The sequence below is a fragment of the Amphiura filiformis genome, chromosome 14 (genome assembly GCF_039555335.1).
Source record: "Amphiura filiformis chromosome 14, Afil_fr2py, whole genome shotgun sequence".
NCBI lineage: Eukaryota > Metazoa > Echinodermata > Ophiuroidea > Amphilepidida > Amphiuridae > Amphiura > Amphiura filiformis.
Window position 1 is genome coordinate 42,001,707 of NC_092641.1, and position 18,534 is coordinate 42,020,240.

At 37.2% G+C, this 18,534-nt stretch overlaps 1 protein-coding gene and 1 non-coding gene across 2 annotated transcripts; both read left to right on the top strand.

Moving 5' to 3' along the window:
- The first annotated feature begins 2,976 nt into the window (after positions 1-2,976).
- On the top strand, positions 2,977-12,483 carry LOC140170488 (uncharacterized). Its single transcript, XM_072193848.1, has 4 exons — positions 2,977-3,195; positions 5,574-5,664; positions 10,569-10,732; positions 12,286-12,483. The coding sequence occupies exons 1-4, from the start codon at positions 3,190-3,192 to the stop codon at positions 12,481-12,483; spliced, it is 459 nt and encodes a 152-aa protein (XP_072049949.1). The 5' UTR covers positions 2,977-3,189.
- Positions 7,648-7,720, top strand: Trnaa-agc (transfer RNA alanine (anticodon AGC)). The gene has a single exon. It is a non-coding gene; the product is annotated as a tRNA-Ala (tRNA).
- Positions 12,484-18,534: the final 6,051 nt, after the last annotated feature.

Below are 18,534 nucleotides of genomic sequence, written 5' to 3' on the forward strand. Positions count from 1 at the left end.
TGCGAGATCCCCGCGGGGCAGATCCCCGGGGGAGGCCGCACTTAAAACAAATTACCATACGCGTATGCTCCCCCGGAAAGACCCCCCTTTTTGGATTCCGCAGCTCCGAAATACCCCCATATTTGACCAAAATAGAGCTCCGAAAGACCCCGGGGGCACTCAACTTTGGAAGTGACGGGTATGTGCCTACCGGAGTCGGGAAGTAGGGGCCTATCGGGTACAAAGCGTTATTTAAAAAAGGGGGTCATTGGGTACAAACAAAATAAAAAGGGGTCATTGGGTACAATATTTTGAAAAAGGGGGTCATCGAGTATAAGATTTTAAAAAAAGGGTCATCGGGTAGAAAATTTTGAAAAAATGGAGCAAAATTTTGAAAATTTCGGCATAATTTTGAAAAAATGGAGCAAAATTTGACAGTTTCTGCATTTTTTGTTGCATTTTGATGATGCTATTCTAGAAAAAGGGGGTCATTGGGTAGCCGCAACTAAAAAAAAGGGGTCATCGGGTATGGCTTTTAAAAAAGGGGGTCATCGGGTATAGTCGACTTCAAAAGAGGGGCCTATTGACAGGCACATACCGTCACTTCCAAAGTTGAGTGCCCCCGGGCGAAAGACCCTTGATTTTGATAATTTCAGCTCTAAAAGATCCTTTCTGCTCTAAAAAGACCCCGGAAAAAGACCTAGCCTGGGTGTTTAATTTATTTCGCATACCGTAAAAAATGGGGTAACGTCGGTCAGCGGGGTAATATTTTTAAATGGTCATATTTTCGTACAGCAATATTGTGTTTAGTCATATTTGGTGTCAATTTGTTAAGAAATATATTTGGAAGAAATAATAGTCGCTCATGTGTAATTTCCTTGAAATTTACGAAAAAAGCGGAATTTTTGACCAAAAATCAGCATTTTTTACATTTTTTTCAGAAAAAATAAAAATCGATATTTGTGAGCAAGGATGTGTGTTTGATTAATTTTGCAAGGTGTCAAATGTCACAAAAAACAACAACTTGCTCATATTCAGCGAAGATCAATTTTTTTGATTTTTTTTCCTTCATGGAAATGTAGGCCTAATAGTACTGTGACCAAAGTTGCCCCAAAGGCGAGGTAACTTTGGTCAGGTCATTTTTAACCCCTAGGGCACCCTTACAAAATTATTTAAAAATCTTTTTCAACTTCAAGGTGTAGAAGGAACCCTAATGTCACAAAAAAGAGTTAATTAGAAATATACTTGGTTTTGTTTGGAAGCAGTGGTTTAAAAACTCTGAAAAGTGCCCAAAGTTACCCCATTTTACGGTAATAAATTATATTATGAAAAAACAACAACAAAGAAAAAAATACAAACAAACTCACCTATCCCATGCATTTTTATTCTAGCCCGTTGTGGCAATACTAAATTTCTTAGAATTCTAAATGTAATGTTACTAAACTTTACAGTGTTATCTAATTCTATTATTAATGATAAAGATAGCCATGGTTTTTTTATACTCTTTAATCATAATTATCCATATACGCCTACCGGCCTATATTGAGTAGATATCTCATCGTGGTTAACATATCCCATTTTTATTTTAGCCTGTTGTGGCTATACTAAATTTATTAGAATTCTAAAATAATGTGATGTTCCTAAACTGTACAGTGTTATCTAATTCTATTATAAAGATGCATCATGTTTTTTTACTCTTTATCCATCATCCATCGCGCTATCTTATAGATAGCTCATCGTGGTTTTGTTATACGTCCCACCATACGTGCAGTCGTGCACTAATTAGCTATCTTCATTAGATAATAGTACATATGCCTATAAAAGCTATGTACGAGCATGTTATGACTTTGATCTATTGTTTTCATGAGTTTTGGTATAATTTGTAATGTTTGGGTATACATATGTTCCAACTTAAATAGAATCAGCCGAATTCGTTGTGTTTGTCATGTCAACAGAGCAAATTCAGAATTAAGTCACTATAGAATTCCACATTAAACGATCAAAATAGCCAATGAAATCGTTTCACTTAACCTTGTTACTTCGGCTTAAAATAGACAGAAACCTTTCATAACAAGTTATTTCCCCCCGGGGGGTCACTCCCATTGTGGCCAGTACACCATCCGCGATAATCAACTTTTGAAAAGCGCCCTAAAGAAGGATTTAAACCCTTGGCTAAAACGATACCCTAAACAGGTAACGCACGCCTATTTTTACACCCTAATCAAATTTCATACCCTACATTTCATTTTCGCGTATTAGCAATTGCAATTTTGCTACCCTTTTTTTTTTTTTTTTTTTCATGTTTTTGACACCCTAAACACGATACGCGCGTATCGTGTCTATAGCCACGAAAAACTACCCTTTTTCCGCGTTTTTATTATCGCGGATGGTGTACAGGCCACAATGGGACTGAACCCCCCGGGTTATTTCATGTCCAAGTATTATTTCAGCATTTTGATTAAAGAATTATGCATATGGTGTATCGTTATCCTCTATCGCTATCTTCAGTAGATAGCAAGCTGAGTTATTAACCTATATATTCTCAGTGGGTGCTGATCGAGCTGAGACGAATGTAAATAAATTCGTGTCAGGTGCTGAGTGTCTTCAGTATAGTTCTTGTTAAACCAAACGATGGAGGGTCCCTGGTATTAGTTAAAACATTGTGCAAAGTATAGCTTAAAAATTAATCAAAAAAGCTAAGAAGCCTAAAAAGCACAGAGCCAGAAGATACATTTTTCATTTATGTACATGTATGAGCTTGTGTGGACCGTGTGTGGACCTGGTAAAATGTATTAAGGTGAAGAAATTGTAATACAAATTTCATATATCAAAATACCCTGCTGACTCGAGAGCCGGGCCCGAGAGAGCTCCATCTCAGAGCTGACATAGTAATTGCATTATTCAATTTGGTTGAACTCTTCCTGGGACACAGTTCATAGCCAGAACCATCATCAGCAGCTATCAGACCCACATAGTGTTGTTCCCCTTATGGGCCTCGCATACACTTATACAGGAACACACGTCTTCATACATTAACATTTTATCTATAGGGAGTGTAAATGAAAATGTCAGCTAACGAGAGCTAGTCGCATCATGCTAGGGCTCTCTATACTGAAGGAGGAGGACAGAGTTGAATGCAGCTGATTTTCCATCAAATATTAGGAAAATACTATCCTAAATATTATAGCTTTTGTTATACTTGAGAATGGCATGTTGGTGAGTATTATGCATGTTTAATGATATTATTATTTTATAAATACAATGAATAGATAAAAGCTTTACTACTATAGGTAGAACCCCCGGTAGAACCTATATTTTTAAGTATGCAGGAATGGGATCTTGTGTTTTCATATGAACAAAGTATATCACGATGCTGTTGCCAGACTGTGCCAAATATGATTTGGTAGGTCCGTAATTTTTCAGTTTTCAATTGAACAAAATGTAAAAACCAAATTCATTGCAATAAATATTAAAATAAACGTTTTGGGCATATGTACATATATATGCTGTTTTAAAAATAAAGTGTATGCTCAAAAGTCCAAATTTATCAAAAGAAACCGAGGGTTGGTTCTGGTATGAACGTTTGGACAGTATTTTTGTGAAACATGAGAGCACATCAGACATATCGAATTGAATTCTGAATACGAGGAATGTCATTTTTTTTTAATTCGTGATATAATACACGTACATTTTATGACAAATTATTAAAATTTGATATTTGTTGAATTTTGATATATTTAACAGTCCTCGAAGTAACATTTCTAAATCTAATGATATACTTAAAGCGTATATAGCCTAGCTGGGAGGAAAAGCCCCCCCCCCAAAAAAAAAAGACACCTAAAATTAGATTTGTAAGGTTTACTTCGAGGACTGAATAGAGTTAAATGTCCAAAATATCAATTTTTTTTAATTTGCCCTAAAATTTTAATTATATCACGAATTTCGAAAAACAATTAATAATAATCAGCGTAGGCCTATTTTTTTAGTATTCAGAATGCATCTAATGTTCCCTCATGTCATACTGTACTGTGATGAAGCTATCCGATCACTTCAGTGATTTGTTCATCCAGACGATCGTAAAAATCATCAAAATTCAGATTTTGGTACCTTTGTCATTGGCATAGATGTGCTAACATAGCCTAGTGGTTCAGTTGCATTGTAAAGATAAAATAAAGCATTTTACATGAATCTGTAATTTATATATACAGACATTAACTACATGTATTTGAATGGAGCCTCAACTTCGTCAATATACTGCTGTTTTTTTGCCAAATTTTTCATTTAAAAAATACCAAAATGACCATTTGAATGATATATATCCGTTAACCTTTAAATAATTATTATATACGAAATATAGGCTAATTATTGTGCATATATTAGGGCAAACCCCTTTATGAATTATATTAATATCGTTTATTTATTCATTTAGAGTCCAAAGATCCCTTCTATTCACCGTCCAATGAGTATGGTAAGCAATAATATGCTCATTGTAAAAAGCAAGATCGGCTCCAGATAAAGTTTTCTCTTTTTTTTTTTTTTCAATATTTTGTCTATTTCCAATTGTAGGCCTATGCATCATTTTGTGCAGGTTCCCAAATATTCACTTTTTGTGATTTTCTCTATAATATTGTCGTTTTTACAAAAATTATCTGATGATATATGTATTTATATTTAGATTTGTTGATGTCTTGCCTTAAAAATGTATACTTTCATAATTATGTCTTGCGTGAAAATTAATTAAATTAAGAAGTAATGGCACTAATACTATCCATGCCTGTCTGAGAGTGCAAAACGCAGTGCGAGTGTATTGAATACCGCCAACCATGGAAAGAGCATTAGTATAATACTTGCCATGCACAAAATAGAGTGTTGATGATAAAGTAGTCTTTCCCGATCCCGGTTTCACATGCATGGTTGAAATGTTGTTTGTAAAATTGCTTTTGATCGTTGACAATGATTAGGCTATAAATTAAATTTTGCTCTTTTCAGAATCGATATCATGTTGCTCTCGGTAAATTAAGGTGGTACTACACCCCTTGATAAATTTGTGACTATTTTTTGCATTTTGCCTCAAAACTAATATAGGCCTAACACATGGTACCGGTAACAAATGCCCGGAACAAATGTTATGTATATCCAGTTACATTGTCTCTGAGACTAGTATATACCTAAGGTATACCTAGGTATACTAGTCTCAGCATTGTCTTGAATCACTGAAATTACAGTAATTGGATTCCTTGCCCCTTATTATAACTACCAGTGTGTAGTTAGTTATTTTTTGAGAAAAATGTAAAATTAGTCACAAAATTTATCAGGGGGTGTAGTACCACCTTAAAACATCAATAAAAACAGAATTTTAATACTAAAAAAGTATGTGCAAAAGTTTCCTATTGTTGATGACATAGCCTGTCACTGCACTATTATATATACAACGGTATACAACCAACAACTTTTCAAACACATTTTTACAGTGCAGGCCGATACGTATACACATCGCACATTAGGACCCAATGGTCCATGACTTTAACCTTTTCCTTAAAGTTCAACATTATTGTATTAAAATTGGAAAGTTTTTGTTCATTATTTTGTTCTAGACATTCACAATGAAACGCATACCACTTCCGTCCTGCTATATGATTGTTGTCTTTATATTATACCACGAATTGCCACATCTTACCACTGCAGGTATGTATAAGACTCAGGGGTTGTGCAACAATTATCTTTCCGAGTGATGGGGGGGGGGGCCTCTCCCGGGCCTGCCATATGCCATGTAAATTAGAACGTTTCCGTACCATTTTCTTATTTGGAACATTTTATTTAAAAAAGATACCCTATCCATGAATTTGTGCCAAAAGAGTGTACCACATGCAAACTTCAATCACTTTTTGCAAACTTCAATCACTTTTTACTAACTTCAATCACTTTTTACTAACTTCAATCACTTTTTACTAACTTCAATCACTTTTTCCAAACTTCAATCACTTTTTGCTAACTTCAATCACTTTTTGCAAACTTCACTCACTCTTCCTAACTTTAATCACTTTTTGCTAACTTCAAACACCATTTGTCTTTGAAAGGGTTTGAAGTTAGCAAAAAATGCTTTGATTTTAGGGGAAAAAAGTGTTTGAAGTTAGCAAAAAAGGGTTTTAAGTTAGCAAAAAAAAAAGGGATTTGAAGTTAGCGAAAAAAGGGTTTGAAGATAGCGAAAAAAGGGGTTGAAGGCACATTCTCCGATAAAGTGTCCAAAAAGCCAAATCTGTGTCGCCCATAGTTACAAGTCGTATTCAGACTTGTTTCGTCAGAAAGAAATGACTTTTATTAATATAACTGATACTTAGGAGTTGCTTTCTAAAGTGTGTGGGGCTAGAGGTTGTAACATGCCTAGAAAGTATAAAACAATAAAGCTGATTATACATATCCATTGTTTTCCTCCATGTCGCCAGCCAAGGTGCGTTCCGTATAATGTGTCCCTGTTCGCTATACATGCGCGCATAATAATGGATTATAGGTACTTTTCTTTAGCTGGTATCATGCCCTAATTATAAAGTATAAAACACCACAACGCAGGTTATTAAATTTTTCCAACAGGGCTTTGAGACTATGTCGCCAATATTGTTCACAGATACGTTACCATATTTCTAATGGATAGCAATCTGTCAAAATAGCTATATGAATGTTTTCATGTGTGATGGATCAAGCAGGCTCCATAGTTATATTATATATGTGGTACATAACACAATGGTTTCAAAGTAAAACAAATCAGGTCTATTAATGGCAAAAAATCCTGACGTTACGTTCATGTCGTCACAGATACGTTACCTAAATTCTACTCCCCTCGGAAAAAACGCTGTGATAAATGAAGCCAAATACCATACCAGACTTTAGTACATTGGGTGATGACTGATCAAGTATGAGTATTAAGTCGGTAAGTTTTACACTTGCACGATTAAGACAAAAGTGTGAAAGGGCTTCACAGATACGTTACCACTGATACGTTACCACCAATGCGTAGGCCTACAAGTAATATTGCTCAAAAATGAAGTATTGTTGAAAAATCACCCATGCATTGTTTTGTGCTCTGAAACTATTAAAGTTTACGATTCTGAATGATTTTCATGAATTCTTTGTGGTTGGAATTTTGCAATTACCGAGACCAAACTTGGACGCTTTATCGGAGAATGAGCCTGAAGTTAGCGAAAAAAGGTATGAAGTTAGCGAAAAAAGTCTTAAGTTAGTGAAAAAATGGTTTGAACTTAGCGAAAAATAATTCAAGTTATCGAAAACGATTATGATTGAAGTTAGTAAAAAGTGTTTAAAGTTAATAAAAAGTGATTGAAGTTTGCAAAAAGTGATTGGAAGTTTGCAAAAAGTGATTAAAATTTGCAAAAAGTAATTGAAGTTTGCATGTCCCTCATGGTACACCGTAGTGTAGACTTTGTGTCAGAATAATTCACGCATGCTCACAACAATCAATCTAGCCAGGCCATTAGTCTTTGTCCCAGCCGGCTTAGCGCTTGTGTTCTTTCATCAGAAAGAGCATAATTCAAGCCGCGGCTGGACCGAGACTATAGCTGTTGCCCAGCTGTCACCACGTGCATGTCAGTGGCGGGTATTTCGCAACTCGAATATCAATATTCAAAGTAAATAAAAACTGCCTGGAAGTGCACCGGGGAATTAGCTCAAATGGTAGAGCGCTCGCTTAGCATGTGAGAGGTACCGGGATCGATACCCGGATTCTCCACAATTTTTTTTTCATTATATCCATTTTTTTTTACTAATTTCTGTTTTGTTTTTTACTACAAACATATTACTGCTTTCTTTTCCCATAATGGATACTGGTTTCTTCTTCTTCTTTTTTTTTCTTTCTAATGTTTTGGTTCTCGTCCCTGGCCCTCCCTCCCAGGCGTCGCTGGGGGGGGTTACTAAGTAGGCCTACGTTGTAATGACCACTGTACGACGTGCCACAATGGGTAGCATTATTTTGGCCTTTTGGTATATCAATGACCCCTTTTTCTAAGCCAATTTTGGTATAGCCTATGAATGGGTCCTTTTTTCAAATTTTTTCAATTTTCTCGAATAGCCCCAATTTTGCCAAAATTTCGAAATTGTCAAAAAAAAATTGTAAAAACTAAGACAATATGGGTTAAGCCGAAAATTTTGAATTTTGGTATGATGGGTCCAAATTTCTTGAAAATTTGGTATAGGCCTAGGGGTCCACTACTCAGCGGCACACCCCTACCAAAATCAAACTTGAGTACGCCCCACCCCCGGGCGTCGCTAGACCAATATGATTCGGGGTGTGTAGGCATAAGCCTTCAGCATATTTTCTTGACAGAATTTTTTTTTATCTCAAAAAATTGTACCCCAATTTTTTTTCGCCAGTGCGCTCAAGAATAAAAAAAAAGTGGGGGGGTGTTGATCAAATTTTTCACATATTTTTTTTTTCAATAGTTTTAATATTACCGATATTTAATTATTACCAAATGATCCAAAGTCGGCTGTAGGTCTACAGCACAATAGGCCTATGACTATTGTTATTTGCCGACAATGATTTCGCAAACAATAGTCTGGTCACCTTTTGCCGACAAATCCCCCATATCCCCCCCCCCCCCTCTAGCGACGACCCTGCTCCCTCCTTGAATTTCTGGGATTTTCAGATTTTTCTTTTATTTTTAGATTTTTCACAATTTTGTAGACTTTTGAATACTTTATGACAAATATTAGAGAACATAGGCCTATGTATCACTCAGTTCCAAGACTTTTGTGGTAAGCCTATCCTTACTATAGGGGATTATCCCAGTGGTGGATCTAGAGCAGGCAGAGGGGGGGGGACAATTTTAGAAAAAAAATTATGAAATGAAATGGCGACGCAGGGGTGTCTGAGGGGAGATTTGCCCCCTCAAAAGTTAGAAACTTTTGGAAAATGAATAGGCCTACCCAATTGAAGCCATTTGGTGGACCATTTTGTTATTGTGTATAATATTAGCTTGAAAAATCCAAAAATTTGCGAAAAGACGGCCCAATTGAAGCCATTCGTGGACAAGTTTTGACTTTTATTGTATAAATTATTGCTTTATAATAAGTACTCATGATTTTTGCGCACGCAGGGGGGTGTCTGAGGGGGATGTGCCGTCCTGAGAAGTTAGAAACTTTTGGAAAATGAAGACCCAATTGAAGCCATTTGGTGGACCATTTTGTCACTATTTATTGTATAAAATATTAGTATGAAAAAACCGAAAATTTACGAAAAGACGGCCCAATTGAAGCCATGGACAAGTTTTATGACTTATTATATAAATTATTGCCTTATAATTATACTCATAAAGTTGGTGACAAAATGTGACGGGCCCTGCATATCGGCGGCCGGGCCCCCAGTAATGCTCACATGCTTTTGGGCGGAGGACCCGCCTTGAAGAGCTTTGAAGCAATGCCTAAAATAATCACAGGCCTATATTTAGATTGACCCGACTGCGGTTTAGGCATGGGCCTATATACTTATACGCGCAATTTAACTTTTTCCCTTCTCCTTTTCTCTCTTTTCTCTTTTTTCCCCTTTTTCCCTCTTTCTCTTCTCTTCTCTCCTTTCCTCTTTTTTTTTTTTTTGGAGGGGGGGGCGCTGCGCCGGCCCCCGCGCCGGTCCCCGCGCCTGGTTTATCCCTCAGAATCTGTGAACAAGAAAAAAAGGGTCTCCTCCTTTCCTCGAGCACTGTTGGAAAAGACCAAAAACTACAATGCCCAATTTTGCATTGGAGAAAAACAAATAAACAAACAAACAAACAAACAACAACAAAAAACTCCCTTCCTCATCATTCATGAAAATCCTCTGGACGAGAACCAAAACATTAGGCCTACTTTTCCCCCAACTCGATATTAACAGCTATACCGTACCCCGACAACTACGTTTTTTAGTAGTTAGCATGCAGCTCGGCGTAGCTCAAATCTCAAGATCCTTTAGAAATTGTTCAAATTTAGGGAGTGTTCATAAATACTTTGGTGGGGTGGGTTGGAAAAGTTGGAACCTCGGACATCATTGTTTGATCATCCCTCAAAAAGGGTGCAAATGTTTTGACCCCCCCATTTTTTTTTACGGTCAAACATATTTTGACCCCCCCCCCGCCTGTTCATGTCCTAGAAAAAAAACCCAAAAATATACGTCATTTAAGGGCTCGGATAGCAACGTTTGCACAGTATTTTTATGGGACATGAGAGCACGCATCAGACGTACCGGCATCGGAATTGTATGTCCTTCTGATATCAAATAATTTTGATTTTTTTTTAATTGGCGATATAATACCGGTACAAATTTTATGGCCAATTATTAAAAATTGATCTAATGATATCCTGCATAAAGCGTACGGTATATGCAGCTGGGAGGAAAGGCCGATGATCATTTTTGATAATTTTGACGATCGGATTTTTTGGAGGTTTCCATATTTTTTTGATCCTGTGGTTCAACCGGAGTAGTAGGCCTATTGGACAACTCCCTTGGCTTTACCATGGCCCCCACTTGCACAGCACGCAACTCACCTACCTCACCCATTCAGAATTCAACAGAAAATGTGTTAATATCTCTGTAATTCTGTCCACAGCTCCATGTAAGGTTTGCACAAGTGAAATCAAGGATCCTTCCTTTTTATGTTGGGAATGTGATACGAAGCTACCTAGTATCTCATCGGAGCAGACAACTTGTTATAACGGGACGTTTCCTGCAGTAGGTGTTATCAAAATGGTATGCTCAACAGGGAAATGCATTGTGAGTATAACAAAACTATTTTAAAGTGATAGCCCAATAATCATAATTTTTCCATCGGAGGCCGCCCCCCCCCCCGTATTTTTTTGTTTTTTAGATCCAACAAAAAACATCGATGTTCCAAGTTTGTCTATCTCAAACGTAAATTAACACGTCTTTATAGGCCTAATAGTCAGTTGCTTGCTATCTTCAGTAGATAACATTATAATAGTCAGTATTATGATATGATATCTGCAACATTTAAATATAAGTCATAAGTCACGCAGTTGTGCCATCTTGGATAATAGTCAGTCGCATGCATGAGACTTCAGTATACTCAATATATATAGTGCACCGTACACCTTTGTTCCATAACTATTAAGGTATAGGACATTTTTTGTTTTTGCTCTAGCCCCCGAATGAAATGTATTTAATTATGTTTGTACTCACTCAGGTAGCATTGTGTGTGAATTTTACATCCGAACTAAGTGCTATTCTTTTTTTTATGGGCATTTTAGTGTCTAAAATGGCCCAAAATGAGGGTTTTTCAATATTGCCGTCCATTTCTAATCGTCACCCCCATATACTTTACATGTAAAATAAAAAGGCTCATAAAAATTTAATAGCACCTAGTTCGGATGTAAAATTCACACAAAATGATTTTTGAGTGATTACAAAGATAATTAAATACTTTTCATGCGGGGGCTATGTGGAATTCTTTTTTAAATGTATTCCTTGTACAATGAAATTTCACAATAAAATGTCCATTGGAAACAAAGGTGCGTATAGGCATGGTAGGTACCAGTAATTATGGAAACTTTTGGGCCTCATTACTGGTTAATTATTGATCTAAAGTATATAAAAGTTACATATTTAGAATGGCAAAGACTAGATGAATTCATCTGTGAGGTCAAATTTGGACAAAAATGCTCAAAAAACTGAGGTTTTTTGGTCCAATATTTTTCGGACATCGTAACAAAAAAATCTTGAGTCAACTTTTTATTTTTTAAATTAATTTTTAAAAAAACTTGATAAAAATATCTAGGAGCGGTTTTTTTTTAAATTGAATTTAGATCAAGTTGGCCAAAAACATTTCCATGACCATATCTAGTATTGGTTCAATGGTTTTTGAGATATAGCTCCATCTTGATATTTTGAAAAAATATCTCAAAACTTTTAATGTTGAAGCCTATCACCATCACACAGAGCATTAACATGATAGTCTTGTCATTTTTTAATGGGAGCACGGTGGCGCGAGCGGAACGAGCTCCGACTCATAATCAGAAGGTTGCGAGTTCGAGCCCCGGTGACGCCATCGCGTTGTGCCCTTGAGTAAGGCACTTTATCTCGATTACGCCTCTCCACCCAGGTGTATAAATGGGTACCGGCATTCTTAAATGCTGGGAATAACATATTCGCTGTGGAGGTGTAGCGATCCCCTATATCATGCCTATTAGGCCTACATGGCGCGGAGTCTGGCCCAATCGTCAATGAAAGAGAGATGGGCACTCCGATCACTGTTTATATACAGGATCGTTTCCTTTACCTTACCTTTACCTTGTCATTTTTTAATGCAGAGTTACGAGACTGAATCCACTTTTTCCCGAGCCTGTTTTGACGCTGACATGGAGAAGGATGGATACTGTGATGGCAGCAATAAAGACATTCAAAGGGCTACATGCTGTACTGATAGTCTGTGTAATGAACCAACCAATAGTGGGAGCAGACATACCATATATCTTGGGACTTTCTTCAGTTGTATGAGTTTATATTGAAACGGAGAGCCAAAATGCGATTTCAGATCCTGTGTGTTTGTCCATTGCAGAAATACGAAAATTTAGCTCTTGTCAAATTCATATTTAGAGGAAAGTCACGATGCTCACGTGTTCGTGGTAGTTTTGATTGTTATTATGAATATAAAAATGATTGCATGGCTCTGCACAAGGTATATTTTTGTAAATATTTGGATTTGTTTACCTGCCGATCGTCTGGTTTCGCCGTGGGTTGAAAATACGGCCGAGAAATTTGTCATGTCGTACGTGCGAAATCGGCCTCAAATTTCGCTATTTCCGCCATATTAGCTTATATTGTACAGAGATCTTATAATATTGTGTAAATAATTTTGTCAGGAACAAAATAAGGTATTACATACCGTCTAGGAGTAAATATTCAGGACAAAATTCAGGTTTTTCTTGTGTTGTTTAGAGAATTTTGTATTTGTCATTTTGAAATTCCCCGGCCAGCAATCGTCTGGGAACGTAAACAAGTTTTCCTAAAAATTGTAAATTTCCTTAAAAACGACTTTTGTTGATCAAACTTCGGATTATTTAAGATGTAATTGTTTAAGGATGTAGAATTTTAAGATAGTTTTGAGTATTTTAATGTTTTACATGGTCAAAAAGGGGGTCATCAGTTTAATTTCTGATTTAAAAACACGCAGTTGTTTCTAGTTATTAAAATTGTTGATTCAAAATATTTTCGAAAGTGAGCGCCTGACGCGGAGTGACTGCGCAATATCCATAGTGTAACGGAGCTTACGCTTTGAACGCAGCCGCCAAAGGTTCCATGAACGCGTTCAGGAGAGTATATAAAGCCCGTGCACGACGCGAATTAATCAGATTGCTTGGTGGACAATTAGTCCACCCACGAACCCTGAAAGGGAAACCACAGGGTAAGCACTGCCAACCAAAGCAAATACGCCCTACTCTGGAGCTCAGATTGAGCTAGGGGCAGCTTGGCTACCACAATAGTGGCGACACCAGGGTGTTATGCACTCCGGTGATTTGGCCTAGCGCCTATGCCTAATCTGTGCAAGTGACTTGCCGCACACATGCACAAGTCCAATGGAAAATTATGCACTGTATTTATGTGCATTCATTGTTGCATGGCAAGCTCGTATTTGGTGTACAGGCATGGATACTCTGTAGTAGGCCTACTAGGCCTTGGCCTAGCCTATGACTATGTCATGTGATGAGAGATTCTGTTGATTAAATTGTATTTTTATGCTTCTTGATTATTCAAGCAGATAGTAGGCCTATATACTTTTCGGCAGCATTTATTGGTAATTTATTTGGATTTAAAAGAGATAGGCCTAAATAAGGAAATATCGTCATGATCAACAACAGAGATTGTGTATTTACCAGTGTTTACTTGTATTTATGAATTGTGATGTGATAAGACAAATATGAAAGCAAAATAACAATACAAGATATAACAAAAGAAGCAAATATAAAACAGAATTGTCAAGTCTCATTTTTACCTGTTACTTCTCCTTTCATGCATCACTGATTCAACATGTCTTGGGAGATATTCTAGTCTTTGATACTACGCTACCACTTGTATGTTTAGAAGGCTAGTCTTCTCCATCAGTCGTTTACAAAAGTATTAGGGGCAAGCTCGGTCCCGTTACAACTGGTGTCTGGCGGTAGGATAATTCAAAATTTTAACAGATTTTGGCTCACGATTTATTATGGCAGCGACTGAAGATAGTGTTGATACTTCTCCAACCGATACCAGCTCAGAAATATTAGCTGGTGATGAATTTAATGTTCATGAAAGTGATGAGTCAGCGAGAAGTAGGCCTAAACATTCTAGCAATGACACTCAGTCTGGAGTGAAAATAAAGCCTCAAACTTACGATGGGACCACTTCCTGGTCAGACTATTTGATACAATTCGAAATTGTTGCTGAATGGAATAAATGGAATGATTATACCAAAGCCATTTGTTTAGCAACTAGTCTGAGAGGTGTTGCTCAGAGTGTACTGGGATATTTGGATCCGACTTTACGGCATGATTACCACTCACTTGTGGCCTGTTTGAACCTGAGATTTGGAACAGAAAATCAGGAAGAGCTATTCTGGGTGAAACTCAATAACAGAGTAAGGCAACCAAAAGAGTCATTGCCTGACCTAGCTCATAACATCCGAAGGCTAGTCAAGCTAGCTTTACCAACAATACCGAGTCCTTTCTCACAGGAGATAGCAAAGAGATACTTCATAAGTGCTATCAGAGAGAGCGAGTTGCGATTGAACATCCTGCGTGCAAAACCTGCTACTTTTGATGATGCAATCAAGTTTGCAGTGGAAACAGAGGCTTTTTACAAAGCTGAAAAGTACAGGAAGCATCAAGATGATGCTACATGTAATGCAGATGGAATTGCTGAAGGGCAATTTGTAGATGTGAAAAAGAAGACTGGGAGATCATCGAGAAAGAACCGGAAGTCTCCCTCATCACAAATGCGAGCCAGGAGAAGGTTAGCTTTCTTAAAGATCCAGAAAAAGTTAACCAGGCCGCATGCTCCCTTAATTGGGAAAGACTGTGATGATCTACCCTGCCAGATGGCATGCTCAAGCAGTTTCAAGAAGAAAGGGAGAAAGACACGAAAGTCTCCATCATCTAGAAGACGAGCCAGGAGACGATTAGCTGTAAGGAGGCAGTTAACTGGTGGTCAGGAAACTCCCTTGATATATGGGGAAGACTGCCAACCAGCAGGTACCCCGAGTGATAATCAGACGGTTGACCGTATAGGCGTAGGTGAATGGAATTCATCTGGCCAATACGCCGACACTCTGAGAAAGTTGTCATCTCAGATGAGTCTTTGGAAGAGGTCAGCTATGCTACTTGAGGACGGTCATGATGGTATAGGCACACGATCTGGCATGTGCGCCAACTTATTTACAACAGGAGACTTGCCATCATCAGAATGAGTCTGGAAGAGTGACCAGTTATCATGCAGACATGCAATGATGTCTGATGGTATATAATTTGTAAATAGCTTTATGAGGAAGATTCAAGGAGACGAAAGTTATCGTGTTTATGGGATAATGATATGCGGAAAAGCCCTCGCCGTATAGTCATTGATCCTTGTGGTGTTTTAAGTCTGGAAAAGGGCTCACCGACGTCTTGCACTGCCTGCTCACAACTCCTTGCCGCTAAAATATGAAATTACTGTTTTATGAAGATGAAGTCAGGTATAGGCCTTGCCGACATCATCATCATATAAACGTGTTTTATAGCGGATTGTCTACTCGACATGTAGACCCTGTATATAAAAATTGTTTTCATTATTGTTATTATGTAATTATAATAACTTAACTTTGAGAGGAACAGCCTCCAATAAAAAGAACTTCATGAATGAAATTTTATTTCAGCCAAAACGTGATTAGAAGTTTGATATGACTTTACTGACTGCAGCGGTATTGACATGACAATCTTTTGATCAAGGTTTGTCTCTGGGAAATTCTTGTTCTTTTTAAAAGAGCAATATTCTGGATTTCTTATTTTAGATAAAGTGAAAGACACATCACTTTATTTCGACACAACTATTCTTACAATCATTTGGAATGATGGATATGGGGACATCACCATGAAAAAATGGACAGTGTTGACTGTCGGGCACTCATGTTGTTTTACATGAGATTTCATGCCTTAATTCTGAATTGAATGTCAGATATTGAAGATTACAAAGACAGATGAAGAAAAGCAAAATGGAGATGGAGATAGCTACAGTTAAATAACAGACATCGACTTTAAGCCTACAATAATGGTTGCTTCATTGAATAGCCATTCTAAGATGTGTACGTGCTATCTACTGAATATAGCAATAAGTTTTGTCGTACGGCATGTGCTCTTAAGAAGATTAGCAAATGAAAATCAACTAGATCTCATCATCTGTTGGGCATCTGTTTTCTTACTGATACTGTTGAGGCATCATCACGGGCTGGTTATGCAGATCTTATGATTTTGGAACTCTGGTTGGTGCGACGGTGACTCACTGATGGCAGCCATGATGTTTTCAGAGCAATGTCAGGCTCTGTAGGCGCATCGGTAAACAGAGAATCAAGTTTCGCTCTTGGGTGGATTATCAACTGAGAAAGTCTTCAAGGACTTTTTAGAACTCCAAGAGTAAATGGCAAAAGTGATATTTGACTAGTCAATGGTTATTCTTTACCAGGTCAAATGTTTTATTGGATGATATATGATTTCTTTACACCTTGCATACTTGATGTAAGGGCGGCGCAGTCAACAATTCCTCTCATGATCGACGGTGAACCAATCTGGCAGTTTCTCATGAGAGTTGCGAAAGAGGTATGATAAAGTAGATTCTCAGATGTTGGAGATATCGAAATGAAGACTCGAACTGAAGACAAGGTCCATCAGAAGAAAGGACGCTGAGGAATATAGAACTTTATAATATCTGAACTTAAATAAATTGATCGTTAATTGTTGGGAAAATTTAAAATGTTGAACTGATAATTGCTTAATGTAACCTGATGCAGAAACACGAGATAGTTCTTCTATTATTTCAGGTCTAAAGTCGAAGTTAAAACTAGTATTGTTCATTTGAAAATGAAATTGATGGAAATGTGCACCAAGGTGAATTAAATTGTTCTTGTAAATTAATATTTTATTGGTGAAGAAAAGAGTATGCATAAAAACCAAATGCTTAAATGATTAATATGCTAGAGATACTGTGAAAGATTCAAAACTTGTAAACCTAATAATATAATTTGCACGTGAAATAGAGTTGTATATAAAATCAAGTTGCTTTTATAATGTAGGCCTATAGTTGTAAATCTGCCGAATAGCCAATCAAATTTTTGGAAAACTTTTTGAGGTCACAAGGTCACGACAATGTTATTGTCAGCCTGTCACCAAACAATGATTGAGTGAATTTATCGTTGTTACTACTAAACATGCTAAAGTTTTGTGAAGGAAATGCTCTAATTTGTTTTGTTTTTAACCGTAATTAAGTTAAATAATTATACATGTTACATTTCGGGACGAAATAGTCTCGAAGAGGGGGTAGTGAAACGGAGAGCCAAAATGCGATTTCAGATCCTGTGTGTTTGTCCATTGCAGAAATACGAAAATTTAGCTCTTGTCAAATTCATATTTAGAGGAAAGTCACGATGCTCACGTGTTCGTGGTAGTTTTTGATTGTTATTATGAATATAAAAATGATTGCATGGCTCTGCACAAGGTATATTTTTGTAAATATTTGGATTTGTTTACCTGCCGATCGTCTGGTTTCGCCGTGGGTTGAAAATACGGCCGAGAAATTTGTCATGTCGTACGTGCGAAATCGGCCTCAAATTTCACTATTTCCGCCATATTAGCTTATATTGTACAGAGATCTTATAATATTGTGTAAATAATTTTGTCAGGAACAAAATAAGGTATTACATACCGTCTAGGAGTAAATATTCAGGACAAAATTCAGGTTTTTCTTGTGTTGTTTAGAGAATTTTGTATTTGTCATTTTGAAATTCCCCGGCCAGCAATCGTCTGGGAACGTAAACAAGTTTTCCTAAAAATTGTAAATTTCCTTAAAAACGACTTTTGTTGATCAAACTTCGGATTATTTAAGATGTAATTGTTTAAGGATGTAGAATTTTAAGATAGTTTTGAGTATTTTAATGTTTTACATGGTAAAAAAGGGGGTCATCAGTTTAATTTCTGATTTAAAAACACGCAGTTGTTTCTAGTTATTAAAATTGTTGATTCAAAATATTTTCGAAAGTGAGCGCCTGACGCGGAGTGACTGCGCAATATCCATAGTAACGGAGCTTACGCTTTGAACGCAGCCGCCAAAGGTTCCATGAACGCGTTCAGGAGAGTATATAAAGCCCGTGCACGACGCGAATTAATCAGATTGCTTGGTGGACAATTAGTCCACCCACGAACCCTGAAAGGGAAACCACAGGGTAAGCACTGCCAACCAAAGCAAATACGCCCTACTCTGGAGCTCAGATTGAGCTAGGGGCAGCTTGGCTACCACAATAGTGGCGACACCAGGGTGTTATGCACTCCGGTGATTTGGCC